The following is a 26,940-nucleotide window of genomic DNA, read 5'->3' on the forward strand; positions in this document are numbered from 1 at the left end:
GCGATTTATTTTGAATCCTGATTGGAGAAAATCAAAATGGAAGATCATAGAAAAATTAAAAAATGATCTCGAAACTTCACAAAAATTTTTTTTAATGATTTCGAGACTTTCAATTAAGAGACTTCCATTTCATTTTAAAAAACAAATTTCTTATTTTGAATTAAAATGCGATTGTTGCATAGAATAACTGAACAATCATAATAAATGATTATGATAGAGCTTAATGTACTTACGTATAAGTTGGAAGAATGGTTGAAGTGGTGGTTGAAAGTTACTTGTAACTACAGGCATGTAATTAAACGGTGATGTAAGCGCGGGTGAATATGGAAGTAATTCCATTCCATGGAATTGGTAACTTGTATTATTTATAGATTTATTTATGTTTTGCTTGTCTCCATCGTCCTTTATGTTCTGCATTTTATCGGACATGTTCGTCGATTTGGATAGATAATAGGGTTATCACATAAATAAAGCAAATAATTATAATCTTGTGGTAATTAACGCGATGCGACAATGGCACGGTGGATTTAATTACAATGCGATAGAAAATCGCGAGATATTCGGATCCGTTGGTCGGGGTCCCTTATTTTCACACCGGCACGACGCGACGACGACGACGACAATACACACAATGATCTATGTATAGCTAGGACACGACTGTCGATTTCTAAACAACAATATCGTTAACGAATTAATTTCGAATGATATACGTGCTAGTCTTGCGCACGTGTTTCGAATGAGTGCGAAATATTTTAGTTTATTTAAACGAGTCTCAAGATTTATGCATCTGATTATGAAATTTATTGTCACAATCAGGTGCGTTTGGCAAAATCGACGATAGATCAGCATGATTATTTTGATATCTTTGAGTAACAATATGATTTGTTCGATTTCGAATGTTACGTGATTATCGTTCAAAAACTTTACAAGTCTGTTAAAAGCTCGTTCAATAAAATAATGTTAAAGAAACAAGCGATTTCGAGTTTACAATTTAGTCTATAGATGATTATTTGAATTTTAGAGTAAATTCTATCCAATAAGTAGAACGTCTAAAATCGACATTAAGAAAACAACTTTAAGATATCTTTAAAAGATATCTTTACGAAAAATCTTTAAGTTATTTAAGCATGTCTTATAGTTGTCCTATGTGTTAATTTTAAATGTTTTGCACACTCTGTAGATTATTGCAAAGTTTATCTAATCCAGATTAGAGTGTAAATATAATTGAGAGTTTTCGATTATGTCGTTTGACAATCGCGATATATAATTATATATATATGTCTTAATATATTTTTAATTACGTGATTATATGCAATTATTTCAATTCTTGTTGCAATGTTCAAATCAATAGATATTTAATTAAAGTTGCTATAAGTAAAATAGAAGCCACTATTTGCTAATTTTAATTTTTTTCATTGGTAAAATGTAATCACAATGAGAATTATATTAAAGAAAATTGTGTTAGTTAAATTACAATTATTTTTATTTTTATAATTAAGTATTTAAATTAATATCTATAATATAGAAATGTGAAAGAAAGAAATATGAAAGAAAGAAAGATTTTATTGATTTCGTGTATTATCGATATTTATTCTCAAAAATTTGAAGGAACATTATTTATTACTACAAGCAAGATGTATGGCTCGAAAACTAAATTCGGAGTATTAAAAACTTAAAACGTACGCATCAACAGCAATTCTATTAAATCAATTGTAGTGTCATTGTGCATTGGAGATTTACCTATCCATAATTTTGTAAATTTCAAGTCATTGTCATTTATCTCCTTGCATAAATCGTGTTTCAATAGTCGTTACATTAAAAATGCAATATTATGTTTATTTATACTTAAATAATATAATTATAATATCGTTTTAACTTACAGTAAACATACTACGCGAAATAAGCTTCAACGCACACGTGTTACAAATATATTGCAATGCAGTACTCAGTGACCGTAATATGTTGCATGGAAATGGCGTTACAGCAATGCAAAATCTATTTAAAAAAGGCATATATAAAATAACCGCATTTGTTTGAATTAAGGACGAATATATAAATATATAAAAAAAAATAAGTAGGAATTATTTGCGTGGAAAGCAAATTCTGATATGTCTAAGGGAAACGTTCATAGTGCATTTCATCTAACGACGACGTAGTGTGGAGTCGGCTTGTTCACCGTTCCCCAGAAAAGGATGAGCTTCGTGGGATCGTGCCTGATGAAAAACATGAAAGGCCGGTTGGCAATCAACTTCTTCTGATTACCATCTCGGCGTAGAACCACCGCAGTCGTCGCAGCAGCTTCCGTCCCCTTCTCCGTTATATCCATCTCCACTTTATGTAGAACCTCGTCAGCATATAGGCCTGGATTTACAAGATTCGCGCTGTTTCGCAAAATATCTAGACCGTAAGAAGGGAAATTTTGAGTCCGCATGAATCTCAAGAAGTTCTGGTCTATGGGTCGACTTTGCCGTCTCCTTCTGCTTTTCTTTTCGACATTTTCAAAGCGATGTCTGTTCTCCTTCAAGCTCACGTATTTCGTATTTACATCGTCAACCATTGACGCGACTTTCTTAAGATCTTCGTTCTCCACGGCGTACGTCGCATGGGATGACTTCGTGTTATTACGTCGTCTTACATTCTCAGCGTCGCGACGTGTTCTACCAATCTTTTGGATACTGAAGCCCGAGTTCCACTGTTCTACGCTGACACCGCGTTTCTTATCGTCGTACGCGAAGTAATTCCTTTTTGCATTCTGACTGTTATTATTCCCAAATCGCGAGAAAATTAAAATCTGATCAGTCTTGGTATTCAGCGATTGCTCGGAAGGAATTTGCCGTGGCATTTGCGATGACGCTTGTGGAATCGATGTAGCAAATGGTTGTGGAACTGGCGCAGCCTGTCCTTGGGGAATCGACGCAACATATGATTGTGGATCTAGTACAGCTTGTCCTTGCGGAATCGATGTGGCAAATGGTTGTGGAATCGGCATAGCTTCTACTTGTGGAATTGCTGCTGCTTGTGGCGCTTGACCGTATCCGTTTGACAAGATGCTTAAATCCGCAGTTTTCGAACTGAACAATGAATGCAAGCCTAGATTTTTAAGCACATTGTTCAAATTCAATTTGCTAGAAAGTTTCATACGGGGAAAACCGATGACACATGTCTCGTTCTTCGTACTGTTTATTAGGTACTCAATAGTATCGGGTGTCAACTGATTCTGGAAATTCTTTAATGCGTCGAGTCCTTCAGCTTTCGGCAAAAGTACATACATAGACATCTGGAAATAAAAGGAACAAATTTTCATATGAATTATTACTTAAAAGAGGAAATTTTCAGAAGCGAAATATTTATATTCATTAACGCGTAAATAATAATATTAAAGAAAACAGTCTAGGAATTTAATATTTGAAAGATTTTGAGAGATATTGTAAATTTAAACTTTATCTCATTATTAAATTAAAGAATAACAATACAATTAATATTTTTGTTTACCTCTAAACCTTTGTAAGGCAGAGCCACTATTTTAACGCCCAACGATTTGTCCTCGTAGAAGGGAAAATTACCACCGTTATACATCATATCTACTTCGACTGTATTATTCGGCTCGATGAAGAATGGTCTCCTGCAATAAAAAAATTTTTCAATTATCAAAAGTATAAAAATAAAGACGTTTTTTTTTTGTTATTCGGACTAAATAAATATATAGCAAAACGTACCTCCGTGTCATACCTTCCAAGAAATGTTGATTCCATTCTCCTTTGAAATACAACGCTGATAAAAGAATTACATTTGTCATTGGACGTGGCGGTTCGGTCAATATACTATCAATTTTGTCCATTGTTCTTTTCTTCACCCATGCATTAATTATATCTCCCGCTTCTCTGGCTTTTGTACGAAAATCTAAATTTATCACTTCGCTATTATATACATTCTCGCTGATCGCGCGGAATTCTGGTCGAATCGGATATCCTTGCTAGAATAAGAATTAAAAATTCATAAAGTATATTAAAAAGAAACTTTCATTTTGTATTGAAATAAAGAAAAATATTTTTATTTATTTGCGTTCTTCAAGTTCAATCCGCGAATTTCATTTTTAATAATTTAACTTTAATTATTTAATATAACTTAAAGATCATTAATACTTCGATATATTCTTTCGTGAAGAAGAATTCTTTATTACAGACTTTATTTAATCAGCTTCGACATTTTGTTGCGCTTACAATTAGATGCAAATTCATTATTCTATAATAAAAATAATCAGAATATTAAAATTTACCTGGACGAAGATACCACTGGCAGAATTCACGTGCGGCATGTCGCTATTCTCAACCCTATGATTCAAGATACCCAGGAGCTGACCAAACATTTGATGAACAATTTCGGAATGTTGGGATATATCGATACCAGTCTCTAAGCCGAGTATCCGGGTAACTTCGTCGAAGGTCTTGCCAGCGGAACCCAATAGGACTAATGACAATGCGACAGAAACGCTGAGCGGAGAGAAGATCACGTTCTCGCGACTATTATTTGTCATACTTAAGGCTTTATTAATCGCTCTATCCAAATCCAGAGCAAATTTTGTGATTCCCTTATATATAATATTGTTTACCTGAAATCAATAGTTTTAATGAAATGATTATTTGACAACAAATATCATTTCTTTGATTCATTAATATTTTTAGAAGACTTAAATCCAACCATATGATAACCCAAGGAAATATGAGATACAAAGAGTTTAGAAGAATACATGAAAGATTTAATGATCATGATGCTGTGTGCAAATAGCAATAATTTACATGATTGCGCCAAGCTTCCGACGTCGATTGCGGGCTGGCTGTCAGCACAGTATTTGCTGACGAGTACAAAGGTAAGTGTGTAGTCGTAGGATAAAATTGCCCTTCTACCGGCTTTGATTCAACAGCGGATCCTGGATTGAATTGTTGATTGATTTGGATGGCTTGACTACTGCTGTCCGCTTGATAATTAGCAGATAATGCCGAGGCACGACCAAAGTTAGGCGTCATTATGTTGTATTGACCCGGGTAAACAATCTGGCCACTAGCCAACGCCAGAACACCCAACAACAACCATACTCGCATCATACTTTCGAGTATCTGCAAAAAAACACATTTATTATATTGATTTTTGAAAAAGAGAAACAAAGTTTATTTAAAGATATTTATATTTCCTATTTCTTTTGCATTTCTGTTTCTCCTCTTTTTCAATTTTCTTTCAATAATTTCTAATTATAGATTGAAACAATTTTGTAATCGTACAGATATTTTTAGAGGTATAGAATGAATGGGCATTCGTTTCCCAAAAAAACGATTGCGGAATCACAGTTACTGGTTCGTGACCATGAATACGAATACCGCATTTATTGCAAATGGTGAATAGCGAAGTCTCGTAAACATAATAACATCTAATGTACTTTATATAATTACTTGCTATGTGCGTATATAAACGAGCGACGAACCGTTACGAGAAACATACAATTTCACTTGTAGGCGTGATAACAATTCATTTCGCATCATTGATGTATATCATCAAGAATTGCGATACATTTATGCAGATAATAATCCGACACAAATGTGCAAAAATACTTTGTATATATATACGCTACGCTGCATACAAGATACGTATTTCCAAGTGATATTAATTTGGAATAACGAAATCAACTATGTCAAGTGCATCTAGCTAATTACATAGATATATGAGATATGTAGTCAGGAAGCAATTTGATAGAAATATCAGGCAGGAAATATCCGCAAAGTAGAATTTTTCACTGAATACAATCAAATTGATAAACAAATCTCCATTTCTATTAATTAATTTATTACTTAATTTTAATTCAATTTATTACTTATGTATAAACCCATGAGATATTAACTTCATTTATAAACTTTTACGATTAATAATTTTTATATTTTTATATTTTTACGATTAATAATTTTTATGCAATTTTCAATTTATTTCTTTAAGTATTTTAGATCATATTTTGAAATCAATGAAATATTTAATATCAAAAGCTTATTTGAAGCAAAAGAGAAGCTTATTTCTTTTAAAGGAAGAAAAGCAACATTGAATTGATGGTAAAATTTAAATCTTTCATCGGTAAACCAAAAATATTCTGTATAATTTATGAGATACCTATAATCTTGTGCAACCGCAAGAAAATTTATGTTTAATTTTTTCAGTGTTCATTACAGTAATAGTCCAATAATCATTCATCCAGTGTGTTCAACGTAGTAGAATTATCTACTCTATTGCTTCGAGTAATACTAATTATTTAGAAATAACAACTATGGACATGTAACATCGACTGTTGTGTGCATTTAATTTTTGTCAAAAATATTATATATATTTCACTAAAACTATTATATATTAAATATTATTAATACATGAACTTAGAAAATAGAAATAATTTATAGAAATATTTTAAAAAATTAGATAATATATAAATAGAAAAAATATAAATATATGTATAATAAAAGAAAATTAAAAAAAATATTGTTCAAAACTAAATCAATTTAAAAAAAACAAAACTTTTTCATATCTAAAAAATATTTTCTAATAAATTTTAATTCATCTTTTTATTACAATATTCTATAACATTGTCTTTAAGTAGGTCTTTTCTTTAAGATATTTTTATGCCTAGAATTTACAATGAATCAATGTCAACCATTAGTAAACTTACAATACTTCTTTTGTGTTAATACTAAGGCGAATCTTGTGGCTGCATATCGAATAGCAGTGTCTTTGAGTGAGAATAATACCTGCGTGTCTTTTAAAAGAGAAACATCACGTATAATCGTTGGAAATTCCCAAGGGAGTGGCTGACACGTTTAATAGATTAGGGTTTAGCTGCATATAAACAATACTTCAATATTCTATCAAACTATTTTCTCAAGATGTCTTTTGTTCTCGACAGAAAATAAATAGTTTTCAAACTTATGTTTATATTAATATTTTTCTATTTACTTTAATAAATACTGTACATTTGCCTAAAATTCGAATGATGAGGACGTCTAAATAAAATAATCTTTCCAAGAAAAGTCTTGTTAAAAATGTAATGTGGATTTTCCCTTTCAGATATGAATTTCCTATATTCGTATATCCGTAAGAAATCCATATTTAAAAGGAAGGGGAAAGTTTGTTGATCTTCCATATATATATATATATACGATCAAATAAGATAAGAAAAGTCAATTTCCATGTGGCGTCCCAAGATGAATTTTTTATCGAGTACTATATGCTGACGCATATCATTTACATTAAATAGTGACGTTTCTGATAGTTGGAATTTCCGTTTCATAATCAAACAAACTAGCTATTTTCACAATTACACTCTATTGAGCTAGTTTTTTTCATACTTATCTATAGTAATGCATATTAATATTTATAATATATATTTCCTATCATGCGAAGATGTATATTGTCAGATGACATTTAACACGTTTCGTACTTTGGAACGTTTCAAATTTTTTCATTAATATTGTACTAAAAATAATATAATTTTGTTAAATTTATTTTAATATGTGAAAGTTAAATTCACTAAATATATAACACTGCAGATTTGACTTTTTACAGAGTATAAAGACGACAAATTAATTGATGTATTTATTTTACAAATGAAATTTCTTTTGTATCAATTATTTTTTATAAGAATATTAAAGTTTCTTATTAATAATCATTACGTCTATCAATTAATAATCTTAATTAAAGAGTTACTTTAATTGATCAGAATATTCATAATTACAACTATTAATTTAATTAACATTTTATAAAACAAAATTGAAGGAAATTATTGTATATTATTTAAATATTAGAGATATATATAAATTCAGCTTCCTTATTAAATACATAATATTTATTTTATTCGATTGCTTTATTTTATATTATATTTATAATCTTTAGACGTTATCAATTCATTAAAAAAAAAGATGCCCAATCGTTTACCAAAAGCTGCTTCTAGACAGGAATTGATCCCGAAGGCCATATGTAAAAGTGAAATCATCATGAATAGTTTATACGTATAGCTTTTTTCGTCTTCTTTGATTTACGTATACAATAGTATTTATGTATACGTATAATAATATATCCTATCAAAAAATACTAACATATTTTATTTTTCAGTGGAACACTTCTCAATAATTACGACAATGTAATTATTAATAATTATGAAAATTATTGAAGTACATCATAATTATCTTAATAATGAGAAATCTTTGTGTGAAAGAATAGTGTAATTTTAATTGTTAGTTGATAAGCATTGGTAATTAATAAATAAGGAACAATAATTACGTCAATCAGTTTTAGAAAAGCAGAGTACTGTTCCAAAATTTAGTGTTCATGAAAAACTCATAATATTAATTATTAAAATTTACAAATTATTATACTTTTGTAAATTGTAATAATTTTATTGCATTTTATTCCCAGCGTCCTCATTTTTTTACAATTACATATAAGTTATATATAAAATATCGTATTTGTTATATGTTTCATTATCGGTTTTGTATCAGCAATAAAAATTTTCTCTACATACAACCGATAGAAAGCGTAAAAAAGAAATATAATTATGATATTCTTCGACAGTGCAACTTTTTTTAAGCCAATCGAAATCTGAATAGGTAACAATTAACACCAACCTGAGTAAAAATACGAGGAGAGAAAGCACAGGACAGTATTCGTGAAGTTATCGAAGCTCAATGGGATTGTCTCAATCGATTTACTTCGACGCTAACGCTTTCGGTGTACCCTGGATATAGGTCAAGTTCAGTTTCACTTAATCGCCTTGTAGAATCACACGATTCCGATGTTTCTACTTGATAGACGCGAATGTGTCGAGCATCGTGTGGGCATAATCTTCAAAAGCGGTACTCTCCAGCCGAGAAACACGTCTCACTCGCTGTGGGGAACACGCGGATACTAACGGGGCACAAGTTCGCCGATCTCTTTTATTGTTAGCCGAACCGACGATGATGTGACGACGACGATGAAGAGCGTGATGAGACGTTAGCGGGGAGAGACGTTAAAGAATGGCATGCACACCACGCATAACTGAATGCAGATACTGACATTGACTCACCGTTCGCGCTTTACTCCTGGTTTGAACAATGCTTTCTTCTCTCAGCGCATCTGTTTGATACCACCGTTGAAATCGAAAGAGAAGCGATTAAAGAATTGCTGGTAAAAATATATATTAAAATAAGATTATTTGGACACTGTATGAATGTTAAGCGCAAGGTTCAATAACATTCGTACTCGTTCTGCATAATGCTCGATCCACTTTGAGTTCATGCAGGCACCCTGGTAAAGAATAGGGGCAAAGGAATCATTTATCATTAGTCGATTGCGTGTATTTTATGAGAAAACAATTTTCCTGCAAACGATGTCAAACGTTAGATTATAATATCGTAATAGCGATAACACGGCAAATAAATTGCGCAGAGACGGGCGATGATAAAGAAATGAGTATCTATAATAAAATTCCATAGATTATTACGTCACAGAAAATAAGTTATCGCCGCGTAATGTCGCTTATCAATTACTCCATGTGCATATGTATGTATTTATATTATATACTACTTTCAGAATTCGGAGTAAAACATGTTATGTGATATATTATTCTGACGATACATCGTTTTTATGTTTGAATTATTTATTTTGCACATCACGCCTCGTAGAATAAATGTGTATCGCGCGGTGCGTCAAAAACGTAATTCCCGCCCGGTTTGAAGTTCCGCATCAGTGGACTTTTTATTTTTATTTCCGCTGATTGCGAACGTCACTGAGGACAATTCACGAAATTATTTATCTTTTGTTAGGGAATGAATCAAGCGATTTTAAGATAAAAAAACCACAGATAACGTATTCTTATTGTACATAATGGAATTAGAAAGAAAATGAAACTTTCATCGAATCGTGCAACAATCAATTCTAAAAGAATGAATTTATCGGTGCAAAATATTAATTTATTATAAAAATTAATATTACATTTAAATACAAAGTTTAATGTTAAATATCGAGAAAATGATGCCTTTTCGAAATTTTGTTAAAGATAAATTTTCAAATGTTACATTTAATGTTTTAATCTTATTTTTTTATATTAAAATGTATAAGGAAATTTATTTTCTGAATTTATATTTTCTATTTGTGCTGCTATGATATGTTATAATCTGTATGTATGAATATAATATGAAAATTGTTCATAAAAGGATGACATACGTGCGATTAAAGAAATTTATATAAATATCTATTATCAAAAACCAACTGTATCCTAAGCAGACCGCACTGTCCAAAACTTCCGGTGCGATAAAAGTTGTTCCGAGAGTTCAGCAATTGTTTATCTCCATTGATTTTTTATTCAAAAGAAGTTTATTGAAATAAATATCACTAAAAATAAACCTTAAAAAAGGTAAAATGTTTTTCTAAAAAATTGTATATGATACTTTATCATTATAATTAATGTCTGTTATATAAAAATATATCGATGATAATTAACAAAAATTTACAAAAATTAATAATTATATAATACTTTAAATGTAGGAAAATAATAAACTTTTTAAATATATTAAGTAAATATATAAGTTAAATAAATATTAGAATAGAATCTCTCTCACTTTCTCACAAATCTCTCTTCACAAATTCTATTTATGCGAATAAGAACGTAGGACGTTCGGATCTTCGTTTATATTACTTTGTGGTTATATTACTTTCTCGCTTTAATACGTAATCACGATAAATAGCGATGAGTAACATCAAGAATGCAAATACTGAAAATCCTAAATTAGAAAAAAAGAAGCCAATTTCGAGAAGAGGAAGATGTGGGAGTCGATTATTGTGTATCTTGAAATTGAAGTATGAAAATAAAAAAAATGAGCAAAATTATTTAAATATTTATTGTTTTATTGGTTAATAGAATTTATTGACCTATAAAATTTGCTAACTTTTGTCATTTTCATCTCGCATTCGATTTGGATGCTTTCAACTTCTATTGTTTTACGTTTTATCGCGTCTAATGAATAATAAAGGTAAAATAAAAATACGACCAATGAGATGCTACAAATGCTTTAAAGCAATTTTTGATTAGTCAATTTGTAAAATTCTTTTTTCTAATTGGTCAATCAAACGGTTCAGAGCGTTAATGAGACAAATTTGTTAATGAGACTTTGACCGCAGCCCATACAGAATGATAAAGTTATATGCGCAAAACGCATGAGTGTCTAAATCGAACGTTACATATTGGATCGTGCTCGATTTGTAAATAAAAATCAAGCAGTTGTTTTTGTAAAAAACTTTCTTTATTAATCAATGATATATTCGCCATCGTTCTCGACAATCATTTTCTAACGTTTAATCAATTTATAAATACCACGAAAAAATCGCGTGGTTTTATGTCAAAGAACGCGATGATGTGATTTTTGATAGCCTCGACAGAATCGAAATTCTTGCCATTTAAATAGTTTTGTAACAACTAAAAAAAAAAAAATAATCGGAGATGCGATGTTCGGAGAATATGATGAATGAAATAAGATTTTCCATTTCAACTGTTTCAATTTGTCCAAAGTCATTTTCGAAGTGTGGTTTGGCGGTGGAATATGACACCTCTACGATTAACCAAGCTCGGGCATTGTTTTTTTTCTTGTCTTTTGTAAATAACAAATGTAGTATCCTTTTCTCTCCAGGAAGAAAGAAGAGGAAGAAAGATAAACTAATGCAAAAGTTCAGTCAAAAAGAACAGGCCTAAAGAGATAATAGATACTGGCTGTATTCAGCGGACTCAACAGTTGAGTGAGCGCTTGCTATTGATGTATTCTTTCAGATCTAAAATGCTGATTGGATGATCTAAAAGAATACACCAATAACAGCGAGTGTTCACTCAACTGTTGCGTTCACTGAACGCAGCCATTGCTTTCTCTTCTTATGAACACATGCGCAAAAAGTGTTAGAGGCTTCGCACGCACAATAAAAGAAACAGAGAATAGAGAATAAGAATTTCAACCTATTAGAAACTGTGTATTCCACAATACATTTCTGATAGGTTGAAATTCTTATTCTCTATTCTCTGTTTCTTGTTCCTTTTATTGTGCAGAACTCCTAACAGGCAATACGTGACGACAATACCTGACGAAACCAATCGAGTTGATCAATTGGCCGAATTGTGCAATTGTAATTTGTTAATTTTTTTTTTGTTCGAGATCTCAGAACGATTATTAATCTCTTTGACACAAGTTTTACTCGTCTATTTGTAGCTATCTATTTTTTTTTCTTCGCATTTGTTATTCGACAATGTACGAAGCTATTCAAAGAACCAATCAGAAGTTGTGCTCGTTTTCGCCAAACTTTGATTATAAGATTTCTACTTAAACGATATCTGTGACAGTTATCTTTCCAACGATATATAATACATTTTATATATTATATACATAAATAATAATAGAGTCGCCATGCTACTTCATCAGTTCAATTTGTACGAATTGATCATGAACTTTTTCACTGATTCAGGATATTATAAATTTTCGAAAAACAGAAATTTCGAAAAACATAAACTCTCAAAAAAATCATACGACCATCAGAATTATTAGTTCGTATAACTTGTTAAACCCAACAAACGAGAATGGATTAAAATGGATTGAAATTTTTTCCGAATGCATATTTTAAATAGAGAATACTTTTTTTTTGGATTTAATTGGATTCAATTGGATTCAATTAGATTCAATTGGATATAATTAAATTGAAAAACTGCATTTCCTATTCAAAATTTTGAATTGAACAGTATTCACAATTGTGTTTGTGTACAGAAAAAGCTAATATTATTTTTAAATTAAAAAGCATAGAGATATGCTCCATGCAATTCCTATAAAAATGCATTCAGGATTGAGCATTTATTTTAACATTCGTGAATCAATATTTCTGAAAATCTGGATCCATTTCAATTCATTTTAATCCATTCTCGTTTGCTGCGAACTTAAAAAGATTCTAATTGGTCGTATGACTTTTCTGATATTTCATTTTCCGAAATTTTGATTATCATAAGGAAGCATTCTAAGATTCTAGGAGTCTCAACGGACTCCGCAAAAATGTTCATGATTCATGATTCCTAATCGCACGCATATCTCGGTTATCATTGCATCCGCGCATTTTAAATAAAAAACAGGAAGAGATATTGGAGGAAATCGTAAAACCGAAACTCGTCATCAACCGAAGTCAATCGTAGAAAAAGTGGGATAACAGGTCGTTATCCTGTTTGATCAGACTAGACAAACGAATCAAACGAATAGCGCCAACATCTCGAATTTTCCGACCAATCGGAAGACGATGTCCAATTAAAAGTCCTATGCACGCAGGTGTACAGGTGGTGCCACTTGGTGCACTTGGTACACTTCTGCGCTATATTCCCGCCAACATGGCAAATATGTCGGCGCTTGTGTCGTTTCGGTCGTTTCCCGCCAATCCTTCACAGCACAACCCCGTTAGAGCGCGACGAAGTTTTTGTATGGCGGTGTAAAGAGTGTTTTTCTCGCAGTATTTCTTCTGATTTTTCATCTGGCTGGATAACGTCGTGAAAAAATGGGGCAGTCGGATGATATTGAGGATTCGATGTACGGTCGGCACCAGGATCTTTGCCAAAAGCTGAATATGGACGCGGCCGCCGCGTCCGAGGCTTGGAAATCGTATGAGACTATTCGGCAGAATTATACCCTCGAGGTAATATTTACCTTTCGATAGTGCAGCCGTCCCGACGGCAAATACGATATTGCTTTGCATAAGATGTCGAAGACGATGTCCTAATGCATGTCCTCGAATCGCCGATCATCCCTGCGAGACAAGCGGGCGACGTTTGGGCGTTCATTCACCTCTCGACCGATTACTCAAAGCGCGACAGACTTATTTAGCCCGTGAATTACAAAAAGATCGTTTCGTAGAAATTGTCGATTGATTTTATTTTTACAATATGTGTAAATGCTTGTATATACAGGGACAATCTTCCATTGTGTTCTTTTATTTCATAGAATCCCACTTCTATTAATAATATTTCACTTTATTTTAGTCCCAAATAATACTTTAATATATTTGATGTCTGTGTATGATTATTTCAAGAAAGATATTGTAAATGTATCTTTGCAGGGTGATCAGTTGCATTGGATAGGGTGTGCAGTATATGTCGCTTGTAGAAAATTCTCTATACCCACTGTAGGAAGACCAGGTACTAATGTGGAGGGCAATTGTGTGTCATTGACTCGGCTCCTGCAACTGTGTAATCTTCCATTGATACAATTCTTTACAAAGAGCAAATCATGGGCAGATATGGCAAATATGCCTCAGGATTTCCGAGCCAGGATAGAAAAGCTAGAGGCTAATTTTTCGGTATCTATGGTCATCTTTAAAAAATATCAGCCAATATTTGCGGATATCTTCAAAGATCCACGAGAAGATACCTCGAAACCACATAGATCTAGAAGACACAAAGCAATGCCCTGTACACCCACCAGGGTCTTTGAATTTTGCTGGACACTGTTTATATGCATAAAAGGTGCAATTCATGATATCTCGGACGATCTTGTTAACTCTTATCATCTCTTACTAGTCTGCTGCGATCTTATATATAGTAATGCTCTGTTATCTAACAGAAAAGATTTGTTGAATCCTAATTTTCCTGGTGAGTATTCCAGAATTAGTCTTAAATTGGATATATATATATAATAATCATGATTCAATAAGAACAATTTCATTTCATGTTTTTTGTATTGCAGGCTTACCAACAAATTTTAACGATGACAATTATACCCCGCCACAAGCAGCAAATTGCATTGTTAACTTGTTGTGTGAGCGTCACGATGCAATAGCTGTTGAAGCTAAAGCTATAAAAGAATACTGCATGAAAAATTACATTAACAAATTATTTAATGAGAAAATCTTACGTGGTGATCAGTCAAATTTCTCTGGTATGCTAGAGTCATTGAATTTTGATGGTAACAACAAAGCCATTAACAAGTCTTATGAACAGCGTATGCTAAGTGTTGGAGACTTTGATGAAAGAATTTTCTTAGGTATGCTAATTATTTATAATTAAGTTAAGATATATTTTTGCTTTATGTATAGTAATAACTGACGCAAGAACAAAAAAAATATATATATATATATATATATATACATTGCTGTAAGTGCTTATGTTATAATCTTGCATGGTCTCTACTGGCTTATTTCGCTTCTGTAAATGTCTGCGTGACTTGATAAGCAAAAATGTATATACTGCACCATTACTAATTGTAACTAATTTAGATTGCGTTTAGAGAGTGCGCTGTCAATACTATTGTGTCCAGTCTATCGTTCATTTAGATGTACAAGGACATAAAACAATAGAATGACGTGACAATACTGATAATGTATTCTCCAAACGCAGTTTTAGTAGTTTGAATCTAATAGCGAATTCGGATGCATCATTTGCTGGATGCATCAGTGTACACTTAGTGCATCCAATTGATGTCAAATAAAAATTTACATACATTAATTATATATTAGGTGTTGGAATTAATTCGTAGCGTTTTTTAATGAAAGAATGTTATTTATTTCACATGAGCATTAAAAAATACATTAATGAAAGTACTTCCCATCACTTGTAAAACGCTACGAATTAATTCCAACACCTAATAACATTAACATTTTACACTAAAGCTGAACTTGTAGATTGTAGATAAAGAAAGAAGATTCATAATAGCAACCTATTTAGTCTGTTAAGTTTATTTTATTTTATTTATTTTTTTTTTAACAAATTTGTGTATTTGCTTTATTGTGATTGCTTTGTAGCAGAATGGAGGAGATTAATTTTGAACAATATATCAATTTCAAATATATTTGGGCAAAACAATGCTAAGCATGGTCAATTTATTAAGTATGAAATCTTACAAGGTGGGTCTATATCTTGCGAATGCTTCTGTTTTGTAAATAATCGAACTAATTTCTATTAATCATATATTTTCTTAAACAAACTTGCCCTGTGCCTATTATTTTTCAGATTACAAGCAGAAATTTTTATAATATGTGATTTTTTTTGTTTCAGGCCACAACGCTAATGAAAATATTGGTTCCCCTACACAAATGATGAACATTGATGATTTTCATGAAAAATTGCAAATGCAGAGAGAACAGCATGCTGGGGTAAGTTTTAAAGACATTTATTTTTATTTGATTAGTGCAAGCATATTGTATTTTCTTATGTATAATGTATAACTGTTTATTGTTCTTAGCAATATAATCTGGCACCTCCCACGCCATTAACTGGACGTAAATATCTTCGATCGAAGGATATGTCTAATATAACACCAGTGACTACAGCCACTCAAAGCGTCATTAAGTTACAAGCTTTGATAGCTGGGCAATCTGCTCCCAGTGAAAGTTTATTACAGATATTGAACAATTGCTCTCAAGATGTTAAGTCCTCACTCGAGGCAAAAGTTAAACAAATTGGTGAGCAATTTTGCGCAAACTATAATAATAATAATGCAAATATCACCAATGTAAATGATGGTTCAGCATCCGATTTTGGAAAAAAGCGTCTTCTCATGGGACAAACCCTGTTTTACAAGCTTTTAGAAATGATTCTAAACGACGAGAAACGTAAAAAGCCGAATGACGATATAACTGTAAGTTTATACACACACACACACACACACACACACACACACACACACACATGTATATATGTGTGTATGTATATATAAATGAAGATAATTATAGACTAAAAGATCATGAAGTATAGTATATAGTATAGTATTGAAGTATAGTATATTCATATCATAATAATTATTTGTTACAGAATCTTCTTTTGAATGCAGTTTTTATCCAATGCCTTTTTGCTTGCTGTCTGGAAATAGTTATATATTCATATAAAAGTAACGATAAGGTATTTCCTTGGATACTGAAGGCTCTGAATCTGGATGCTTACTATTTCTATAAAGTTATAGAAATTATAGTAAGAGCCGAGGATCAGTTGTCACGAGATGTTGTTAAGCACTTGAATCATATCGAGGAAAAGATTTTGGAGTCTCTGGCGTGGCAAAGTGACAGCCCTTTGTGGCAAACCATCGAATCTTTGCTGGATGGTGTGCCAAGCTGCGAGGAAGTTTCTTTACCTGGTACATTGGAAACTGCTGATCCAAACGCGCCTGGCCAACCTGTGTTAAGACGAATTGCTTTAGATCGAGAACGTACTCAACATGATGTTCAACAAAGTCCGATTTCATCCGCTTCTGAAAGGTATAACTTAATCATTCTGTGCTTAACCAAAAATTATAAATAAACGTATACACGACGTAGAGAAAGATTATGAAAATTGTTTTAATATAATATAATAATAATGATATAGATATTAAACTTTTTTTCTTCAAATTATAATCTAACGATTTGAAAAATTATAAACTTTTGAGTATTCTTTACCATAAAATTTTTTTTATAAATATATATTGTATTATATATGTAGATTTCAGTCTCCTGTCCCAGCATCTGGTACAGCAAAGAAGCGATTATTCTCCGAAACTAGGGTCACCGGTCAAAGTGTCCTTCGTGTCGGACAGAGTGTATTATCCACTAACAGAATGTTAGTAGACAATGGTCATAGGATACTTCTGCTTCCTGAACAAATTGTCGTTTCTAAACCATCAAGCACGCAAGCGTTAAATAATTCCACACAAGCGAACAAAGACGCGACTAAGCCGAAGAGAACGGGCTCTGTCGCACTGTTCTTCCGAAAGTTCTACAATCTTGCGTGTGTACGCATGCAGGATTTGTGCAATTCATTGGAAATATCGGACAATGATAAGAAAAAGATCTGGACGATTTTCGAATACTCCGTCAAAGAACGTACCAAATTGATGAAGGATCGGCATCTTGATCAGATCTTAATGTGTGCAATTTATGTAATATGTAAACTGGTTAGGATAGAGAGAAACTCATTCACTGAAATCATGCGGTGTTATCGTCTACAGCCGCAGGCTGAATCGCATATATATAGATCGGTGCTTATCGAAAAAGTTTCTAATGACGGAGATTCGAAGACAAATAGTAACGAAAGATCGGAAAACAATAGCACGTCAGTAGCGGAAAATGTAACTCCACCGACACCAACAAATATGGCCGGGACATCGCAAAACTTCGATGGGGAGATACGCGGCGATCTAATCAAGTTCTATAACACGATGTATGTCCCGCAAGTCAAGGAATTTGCAAACAAATTTGGATCAGCTCGCGGTAGCGTCATGAATCTCTCGCTCAGTCCTTTACCGAAAGGGAAAGCACCTGCTAATTCTCCAGTAAGACGTGTTACTGGTAGTATTATGACACGTACTCTAGATCCAAAGGCTATAATTGCGTCACCGGCGCCCCAATTAAGTTATTGCTTCAGTCGTAGCCCTGCCAAGGTAAAATAATATTTTGTAAAAAATATAATTTAAAAATATAATCTAAAATATAATTTTTATAACTAGCTTTTCTTTAAGTATCTGAAAATTAACTCTTCTTTATGATTAATGTTTTTCAGGATTTAGAAGCTATCAATAAGATGATGATATGTGTAGACGCAAAAAAGAAGAGTGTAGGAAAACGATTACTTTCTGATGATACGGATGTAGAAATGACAGAAAGTACATCTCCTCCTAAAAAAACTACAACTTTTGTTGCACGGAAATTAGAAAATATCATTGGAGAACGACGAACGCAAAATCAATAAGCGGAATGTGGTAGAGTGACAACATTAAAGTTTATGAGGATGAAAAGTGTGTTCAATCTGCTTTTTATTTGTATATGAATTGATTTGCAAAAAGCGAAGAAATCTATATGAAACAGATGAAAGCCAATCTCTTGGCTATTTAGCATAAATATGAGACGTTCGTTTCTCAGGTATAGTCATTCTAGCAAATTGGAAGGGCCCAATAATGTATCATTCACATTATGTAAGGATGCTATAATGTTGTTTGTAAATCTTATTTAATGCGAAGTCAGAATTCAATTTCCAGTATTCCTTTCTCATTGACCTTTATCTTATCAGAGTAGATTATTTTTTTCTGTTAATTTATGATTTACCAAACTGTCTTTCAAGCCGTATTAAATGGAAGTCATGTAATGTGGATTATAACGGATGAAACACAACATATTACACTTTCCGTGTATTATGTTAACATAAAAACTTTTTATGTTAAATTGATTGAAAACAAATATTGCTAATTTTTAACGTGTCTGCAGTTATTTTTTGATCATGATTGTTTCGTAAAATTATCTTTATATAGTAAAAAATACATGTACATCTATAGATATATATACATTATAATGATAATTAGTTATATTATAGTTTTGTGATAAAATTGTCGGGGATTTTGTAGGAACATGTTATCAGTGATTCTACAAAATCATCAGAAGTTTTAGAATTTAGGATTATGAAATTATTCATTTTCAGTATATATAACATACAGACTCAAATAGAAAATTGCAAAATTAGTAGTAGTATTATTGTGACAATAAATTGTAATTCACTACGAAGTAATCTAACTTCAACGAAAAATATTTTAATGATAGATCTTGGAACTTCGAAATCGATTTTTTTTGAATAAAAATTTGATTATAATTTATCGGAATTATTTACCTTTTAACATCACTTATCGCGTAAACAAATATTAAATAATTCTGTTTAAATAAAGTTAAATAAGCAGAGAATACCGTTTTGTTATTTATTTACATTTCCAAAACTTAGAATCCATTAAAAACCTTTTAATCGCTTTTGATTAAAAAATATATTAATCTCTCGATATTAAAATAATCATTGGTCCTTTTTATGTATAGTATCTATCGTTAAAATATCCAGTTGCGATGGATGATATATATATATTTTGAATTTGTAAAATAAGTTAAATAAAAAATGATATTAATTATATATATAAAATTCTTGTTTCTGATTGTTATGATCAGCTCGATGTTTGCATCATATCTTGTAAAAGTAAAAAAACCTAGTCAATATTTGTGAAGTATTTGGTATTTACATCTTTCACACTGGAAATTGATCTGACTATTTCAATTGCATATATTATGATTTATCGATAAAATTACATCATTTTATGTACCGCGATCAAAATGTATACAAAGTCTACAAAAAACAGTTTCAATTCCGCTTGATAAAATAAATTATTTTATTGATGAACGTGAGCTCATGACTGCAACTACATGACTGAATATTAAAAGAAAATACAAATGAAAATACAATTGAAAGCAGTTGGGAATAATAATTCGATTGAATTTACTCTTAAAAGAGGAATGTTGATCTACATAAATTCGAAGTAAAATCGTTATATGCTCATTATAAGGATACTTTCTATATTGAGATACAAGTTATTTATATCTTTAAAAATTTAGTTTATCGTGAGTTGAAGACTTAAAGTAGATGTAAATATTTCTAAATTCACTATGATCTCATTAATTTGCCATTTATTATCGAACAATGTATAAAACGAAAATTATAAAGTGTTAGTAAAGATAATTATTGTATTTATTGTATTGCAAGGACTTTGTAATTCGAGCTTTATATAAATGAATATCGATCGCAAGTTAAGAAAAAGAGAGAGAGAGAGAGAGAGAAAAAAATACTGAATACTTTAATAATAATTGAATATAAATATTCACGTTGTGCACGAGATGATTAGTGTTGCCTATTTTCGCATGTGTTTAGACCTGCACTGGGTTTTTTCGGTTAATATAGCGAAATTATTTGCGAAAACGTGCTTCTTTATTTGATAATTTTCGTTGCTTACTTTTAATATTGAAATTAATTTTATTTTCAAAGTTTTTTGATTGAAAAGAAGAATATAAGATTGTTTCTCTTTACACAAAGTAGGAAATTTAAAATGTTACAAGTTATGTAACTACATACCATTTTTTTTTACATTAATTGATTCACCTCATTATTCTGTGCATAAAGGTAAGATATATTTATCAAAAAATAATTTATGAGGTACTTTCTATTTCATGTCAAAATGTGTCAGAATAAAGTATAATATATCTCACAAACTATTAATTTTTCGATATTTTTATCTTAGTATTTATGTATACAGAATAATTAGGGAAATTATGTAAAAAAAAGATCATTTCATTACAAAAAAGCAGAAGCCTCTATGTTGAAAAGTCGTTTTTGAAAAAATTGATTTTATCAATATTGATTGAATCGAATTTGTTTCCTTGAAAAATCATATAACTTTTGTTCAAACATATTTTTGATTCGACGCATATTTTCAGATACAATGATTTGTAACACTAAATATCCCATCCGGCATAGCTTACATGCACGACTAAAAGTGATTACTAATCTAGTTTTCTTTAAAAATAAATGTAAAAAGTTTTATATCAGTGTATAATGAATTACTATTAATGATTATCTTTTATGTATATAAAGTATTGTAATACAGAAATTAATTGGCAATATAATAAAAAATTTTGATTTTTTTCATAAAAGTCGCAATACTATAATTAAAATTTATCAAATATTTTGGAATGTAATATGCAAATAAACGTGTTTTAAGATTATTCTTATTTAAAGCAACTTACTTTACACGGTTTTTAACATTAAAAAAACATACATAGTATATTTCATGAATTAAATATTTATTAGTCAAAATCAAATTCGAATTTTATAATAACAATTCTCGTTTGCGTTTTGCGTATAAAATATATTACAATATATGCATATAAGGAAAGTTCTTTTATATTGAATATAGGCCTCAAGCCTAGCTCAATGTTATACGCGCAAATGTCTTATTATATACACTTACATATGTAAAATGTCATATATACATATATGTATACATATACATATATATGATGTATTTACATGGCATAATACATTAAGCTAGAACTGTTTAAATGATATATGTATGTAAAATATACAGAATGTCCCAAAAGTCTGTACATTTTAGCGACATTATGAATCTCCTATTTCATCAAAATATACAATACTTCATTGGAACATCCCATATTATACAATTCATTTTTTTGTGACAAACATTGATATAAGTTATTCGCTAGTATTTTCAGGCTCTTATTTACAAAGTATAAAGGAGCGCGCAATACATGAGAAATTTCTACATTATTACGTATTTTTCAGGGACATTAAATTTCAGTCAATGTAAACAATGTTCCACGATATTGCATTGGCACGAATATCAGCTATTTTAATACGCGCAGTGATAAATTTTTTTTCAGTCTATCATATCTATATTATATACATATGGAACAAATTTGATTTGCCGATAGAATATCGAAATATTATATATTTCGAATAATTATATTTCCAAATATAATGACTCAGCATAACCAATCTCTCTTAATTAAATCTTTTTGATTAAATTAACAATCACATTTCATAACTTCAATGAAAATATATTAAAATATTACAATACTGCTATATATTTGCAAATTTATCTTATCCATAAGTGCTATATCTACACAGTATTAATTTATAATGTAATTTCATATAAAAGGAATCTTTTAAATGTTAGAAAAATGGTGTCTCCACATTATGCTATATTATGCTAAAATTACACTTGGAATCTTTTTAAAATCCAATGTAATCATAAAAGACAAATACTATCTCTTATTTGACAAGTCATGGCGTTTGTGACAATTTACAAGCATTAAAATCGTAATTTACAATAGCAAAATATATACATGTCATCTTTGCTAATATCTTAAGAAATCGATCTAAAGAAATAACGATTCACTCGAGACTTCACTGTCAGACAATGACTTGGCTCGGCCATTCTAATTTAATCTTCTTTATTTTCCAGCAAAGGAATATTCGAATACTTGGGAAAATCTACAGCATCAACGGGATTTTTAACTTTGAAACTGGGGAATAATCCTGTCATGCTAGTTCTGGTGTTGTAACCTTTGGAGAAACCATCCCAATGGTTACCAAAAACATCGATCAGGTCTCCGATTTTTAATTCTAATTCCCCGTTCTTTCTCGGTTTGTGACCTAAAATAGCAACGTGGGGATGTGGATTTTGTCCCCCGTAATAATATATATCGTCGAGGGATGCAAATCTGTCATACGCGTCCGCGTAAAAGGTTTGCATTAACTCGTACGCGACGCGACATACTTGAGAACTGAATGTACACACCAAATAATCGCATTCCGACAGAAGATGGATATCAATAATTATTCCCTGCAACGAGGTATCTGAATATCGTTTCGCTACGGATGCCGTCTCCGCGATTTCCGGATCACCTATTATCTCGTAATTTGGATAACGTTTTCTAGCTGTTGTTATCACCTTCGGATCGTCACTAGCTAAAAAAACTCTTCTCACGTCCGGTTTTGTTTCAAGCTCATCAAAATATTGTTCGACTTTAATCATATATTCATCTATGTCATGATAAGCTGCCTCTGTACCTACTTTATCAGTTCTACGCACATGAATACCAACGATAGGTTTTTTAAAACCGAGCCTCTCTTTCGCTTTCTCTAGCGTTCTCCTCACGTGATCCTGAGGTCTCATTAAGTATTTTAATACTTGGCCTACCCACCAAACTAAAGGATGACCATGAATCTTCTCTAATCTCGGCGCTAAATCTGCAGGTACGCTGGGTGGCTGGAATCTTGGTTTAGGATAAACGTTGTCTACAATTGGTAGAGATATTACTTGTTTAGAGGGATCTCCAGGCCAATTAGAATGTGAAGTACCAGATGTAGACAAGCAAGTGTCGCTAAGAGGTTTGAAAACAGATTCCCAACCATCTTTGTGATACCTCCACCCTTTAGATTTCATTATTAAAGTTCTTTCTGTACCATAAGCCACTAAGAAGCAATACGTGATGTGATGAATCTGCAAAATATATACACTTCTTTTATTTGATCATTTAACGATTATTATCATTTAATTTAATTTTTTTACCTGACATCCAAAACCACAACCTTTATTTAAGCTACATATTAGCTTCTTTGCTTTATTACAATCAGTAGGATTTTGTAGATATCTTCAAAGTAAATATGAGATAAATTAGATTAGTAAGACTAAAATAATTTTTCTTAAATACTTTAATATATTAAATTATATATCAAGGCTGCATTACCTAAATCTTCTCTGAACAAGATCGGATAAATCTTTAGCTTCTTTTTCTCGCCATTCATCATAACCATCTGACTTCTTCAACTTATCGATATTTATTATAAGTGACTTTTTGTGCTCCCATGCATTTTTTATCACATCCTGTATCTCTTTTTCTCTTTGATCATATGTGAATTCATCAATGTGCTTCTTGAATTTATTTAACTCAGCGTTAATATAATACCTGTAGTTTAAAACTAAGCACGTAATCTTTCATGTAACATGTTAAGCATAATTTGTTTCAATTTTGATAGTCATATTTACCACATCTCCTGAATATCGTTCCTCAATCGCCGTCGCAGTTCCTCATATTCCAAGGAAGGAACACCATGCTTTGATCCATCTTGATGATCTATTAGATCATAATAGACCGATGCTTTTTCGAGTCTGTCTTGTACGGAGCCTAAATGATCCCCTTGTATAGATTTCGACCCTTCTCTGGAAATTATGTTAGCCTATACAATAAAAAGAACGCAGTACTCTATGTCTCAAATGTCGCATTTTCAGCATCGCTGAATTTTTCATATATGCAATATGTTGTTCGCAAACGTACCCTAATATAAAGTTTTTTAACGCGTCATTCTGCTTCTTTAGAATTTCAAAGTCGTTAACCATTTGTGCTAAGCGTTGTGTATTTTCTTTGTTGGCAGTGTCAGCATCGCGGCTTGACAATGAGTTGGATTTAAATATATGTATCATGGATATAATCAGTACTAAAAACCATGCGGCTAGCAACGCTATGCCAAGTTTTCCTAACCAGCCAGGTCGTCCAGAACAAATTGCTGCCATTTTGAACAGATTGTTTCTATCTGCGATGTGTCACATTACGAAATCTGTAAATATAATAGATAATGTCAAAGTTTATTGTACATGAAGATATTTTACTTACGTATTTAAATTTTGTACAGAATATTTTTCAACAAGAAATGTAGTTGACAGTATAATACAATACAACAGTGAATTATTACATCCAATTGTTTGCCAATGTTAAACAGAAGTGAAACGATCATCATGTTACACCTGTTATTATAACATCATGTAGACTTATTATTTTTCCATATTCCAGGACTGAACTTCTTATACAGTTTTTATCTTTTGCCTTTTTCTTCTTAATGTAAAAAGAAGAAAGATGAACTGTGCAAGAAGTTTAGGACTTGGAAAAAGAACTGGCTTTGTATCTCTTGTTAGAAAGTACCAACAGTCTTTACTCTAAGGCTACTTTCTTTTTAAAAGGCAATCAACACAAACGTCTTTCTATTCTTCCTGACATTCAATGAATAAGAGGCAGAACAGCACTTATGTCGACTGTCTCCTAAAAAGAAAGCAGTCCAAGTAACTTCAGTGTTCTCGAATGACATACAACTTATAAAATCTAAACACGAATCACTTCCTACGGAAATAAATAATTACACGAGTGTCATTCAATGAAGAAAACGATTTCTTGACATTTCGGAGATCTCAATCATGACGTAATAGTTTTTCGTTCGCACGGTGTCTCACTGAAACTATCACTATACCAAAAATCGTCGCGAGGTAAAAAAATTGATGACTAACGCGAGCTGATTTCGAGACACAAACGAGCCAACGGAGCGGATCAGCGTTAATTACTTCCGTTACATGCAATCGCTTCGTGCCAATCTCTGGATCGTTCCAACCTCTGCATCACTGCCTTTCGATCTTTTCGTGTCCGGTGTGACGAGCACGCAAGCGAATAACGTAAACAGTAAAATAAATGATTGGCGATTATTATACGAGAGACACTGCGCGGAGAAAATATATAGAAGTGCGTAACGTGTACCGTTGCGAGATCGGATGCGTGTAAGATCGGAGAGTTAACCAAGACGGCGAGATCGTCACGAGTGACGATCTTCGATGGCGCAGGTACGCGAGAGAGATTCAAAGATCTCACGCCGATCGTTCGAAGACGCTCGGCATCGTCGCCGCGCGCGCGCCAACGTCATCCAAGTCTCCTCGAGTCTCGGGAGACTTCAAGTGGGAAACTGGGAAGTGGGATATCAATTACCGGTTTCGATCTCCGGCCTCCTCGGCCTCCTCGTGCGATCCGGTCCAACCACTTTTTCACGCTTACGTGTCGGTGTCGACCGCTCGCCGCGCGACTCGCTGACTTATGAAAGACGGTATGGCGATTATCTATCATCTGTCCGCTACTATTGCGTGATTGTGAACGCACGAATAGAGATGTCCAGTCCGCTGTGCCACTTATTCTTGACTTGATTCCCTTCCATTGCCGCGCTACTCTGATGCTTGACAAGTCGGGTTAGGGAGGGCTGGCTACCGTGTGTTCAACGCCAGGGTAATTTAATTTGGCTAAAACTCCGATTTACTTGGCAGATGATTAATTCGAATTGATTAATTCGAACAGGTGGAATTGCAACATTTCTGGCTGTACATTCCTAATTCCTAATTTAATCCTTCATTCATTTCTTTTATATTCATGTGACTAATAACAAATTCTGTTTTTTATTATTCACATTTAAATAAAGATCAATAACATTCGATCTACATCCTTTAATAGATAAAGATAAATACAAAAGTTTTTTCTAAATTGTGAAAGAATTTGCATTAAATATGTATTGTATAATAATAAGAAGTTTTTGCAATGAATATGGATCCAGATACGGTGAAATAGTAAAATCACGTTATTCTTTTCTTAATTAGTTGTTAAGAAAAAGATAATGTGTGACCTTAGCGTTCACCGTATCTGGATAAACGACATTGCAAAAATTCTCTAAGTATAAGGTGCATTCGGTGAGATATATTAGCGCTATTTGTG

The 26,940-nt window shown here is 31.9% G+C and overlaps 3 protein-coding genes across 11 annotated transcripts; 1 reads left to right on the top strand and 2 right to left on the bottom strand.

The window, feature by feature from the left end:
- Positions 1-1,560: 1,560 nt before the first annotated feature.
- On the bottom strand, positions 1,561-9,318 carry LOC105153393 (uncharacterized). 3 transcript variants are annotated; one of them, XM_011068198.2, is made up of 6 exons: positions 9,089-9,318; positions 4,797-5,114; positions 4,277-4,609; positions 3,717-3,973; positions 3,493-3,622; positions 1,561-3,277 (listed from the first exon to the last, which is right to left on the bottom strand). In XM_011068198.2, exons 2-6 carry the CDS (start codon positions 5,100-5,102, stop codon positions 2,138-2,140), a joined length of 2,166 nt encoding a protein of 721 aa, XP_011066500.1. In that variant the 5' UTR covers positions 5,103-5,114; positions 9,089-9,318; the 3' UTR covers positions 1,561-2,137. The 3 variants fall into 3 exon arrangements, with proteins under 3 accessions (XP_011066500.1, XP_011066502.1, XP_011066499.1); XM_011068200.2 differs by lacking the exon at positions 9,089-9,318 and adding an exon at positions 8,649-9,062 and having other exon boundaries at positions 4,905-5,114; XM_011068197.2 differs by lacking the exon at positions 9,089-9,318 and adding an exon at positions 8,649-9,062.
- Positions 9,319-13,382: 4,064 nt separating this feature from the next.
- Positions 13,383-19,618, top strand: LOC105153392 (retinoblastoma-like protein 1). 3 transcript variants are annotated; one of them, XM_011068195.2, is made up of 9 exons: positions 13,383-13,710; positions 14,131-14,662; positions 14,757-15,053; positions 15,811-15,912; positions 16,064-16,161; positions 16,251-16,646; positions 16,820-17,259; positions 17,483-18,419; positions 18,539-19,618. In XM_011068195.2, the coding sequence occupies exons 1-9, from the start codon at positions 13,573-13,575 to the stop codon at positions 18,725-18,727; spliced, it is 3,129 nt and encodes a 1,042-aa protein (XP_011066497.2). In that variant the 5' UTR covers positions 13,383-13,572; the 3' UTR covers positions 18,728-19,618. The 3 variants fall into 3 exon arrangements, with proteins under 3 accessions (XP_011066497.2, XP_087265376.1, XP_011066498.2); XM_087409250.1 differs by having other exon boundaries at positions 15,814-15,912; XM_011068196.2 differs by lacking the exon at positions 15,811-15,912 and having other exon boundaries at positions 13,384-13,710.
- Positions 19,619-21,625: 2,007 nt separating this feature from the next.
- On the bottom strand, positions 21,626-26,459 carry FucT6 (alpha-(1,6)-fucosyltransferase 8). Of its 5 annotated transcripts, XM_087409253.1 has the most exons (7): positions 25,557-25,682; positions 25,115-25,458; positions 24,700-24,979; positions 24,411-24,584; positions 24,112-24,330; positions 23,934-24,015; positions 21,626-23,864 (listed from the first exon to the last, which is right to left on the bottom strand). In XM_087409253.1, exons 3-7 carry the CDS (start codon positions 24,933-24,935, stop codon positions 22,803-22,805), a joined length of 1,773 nt encoding a protein of 590 aa, XP_087265379.1. In that variant the 5' UTR covers positions 24,936-24,979; positions 25,115-25,458; positions 25,557-25,682; the 3' UTR covers positions 21,626-22,802. The 5 variants fall into 5 exon arrangements, with proteins under 5 accessions (XP_087265379.1, XP_011066495.1, XP_011066494.1 ...); XM_011068193.2 differs by lacking the exons at positions 25,115-25,458; positions 25,557-25,682 and adding an exon at positions 26,170-26,459; XM_011068192.2 differs by lacking the exons at positions 25,115-25,458; positions 25,557-25,682 and adding an exon at positions 25,945-26,148.
- Positions 26,460-26,940: the final 481 nt, after the last annotated feature.

The sequence above is a fragment of the Acromyrmex echinatior genome, chromosome 9 (assembly GCF_024713525.1).
Source record: "Acromyrmex echinatior isolate Ae372 chromosome 9, ASM2471352v2, whole genome shotgun sequence".
Taxonomy (NCBI): Eukaryota; Metazoa; Arthropoda; class Insecta; order Hymenoptera; family Formicidae; genus Acromyrmex; species Acromyrmex echinatior.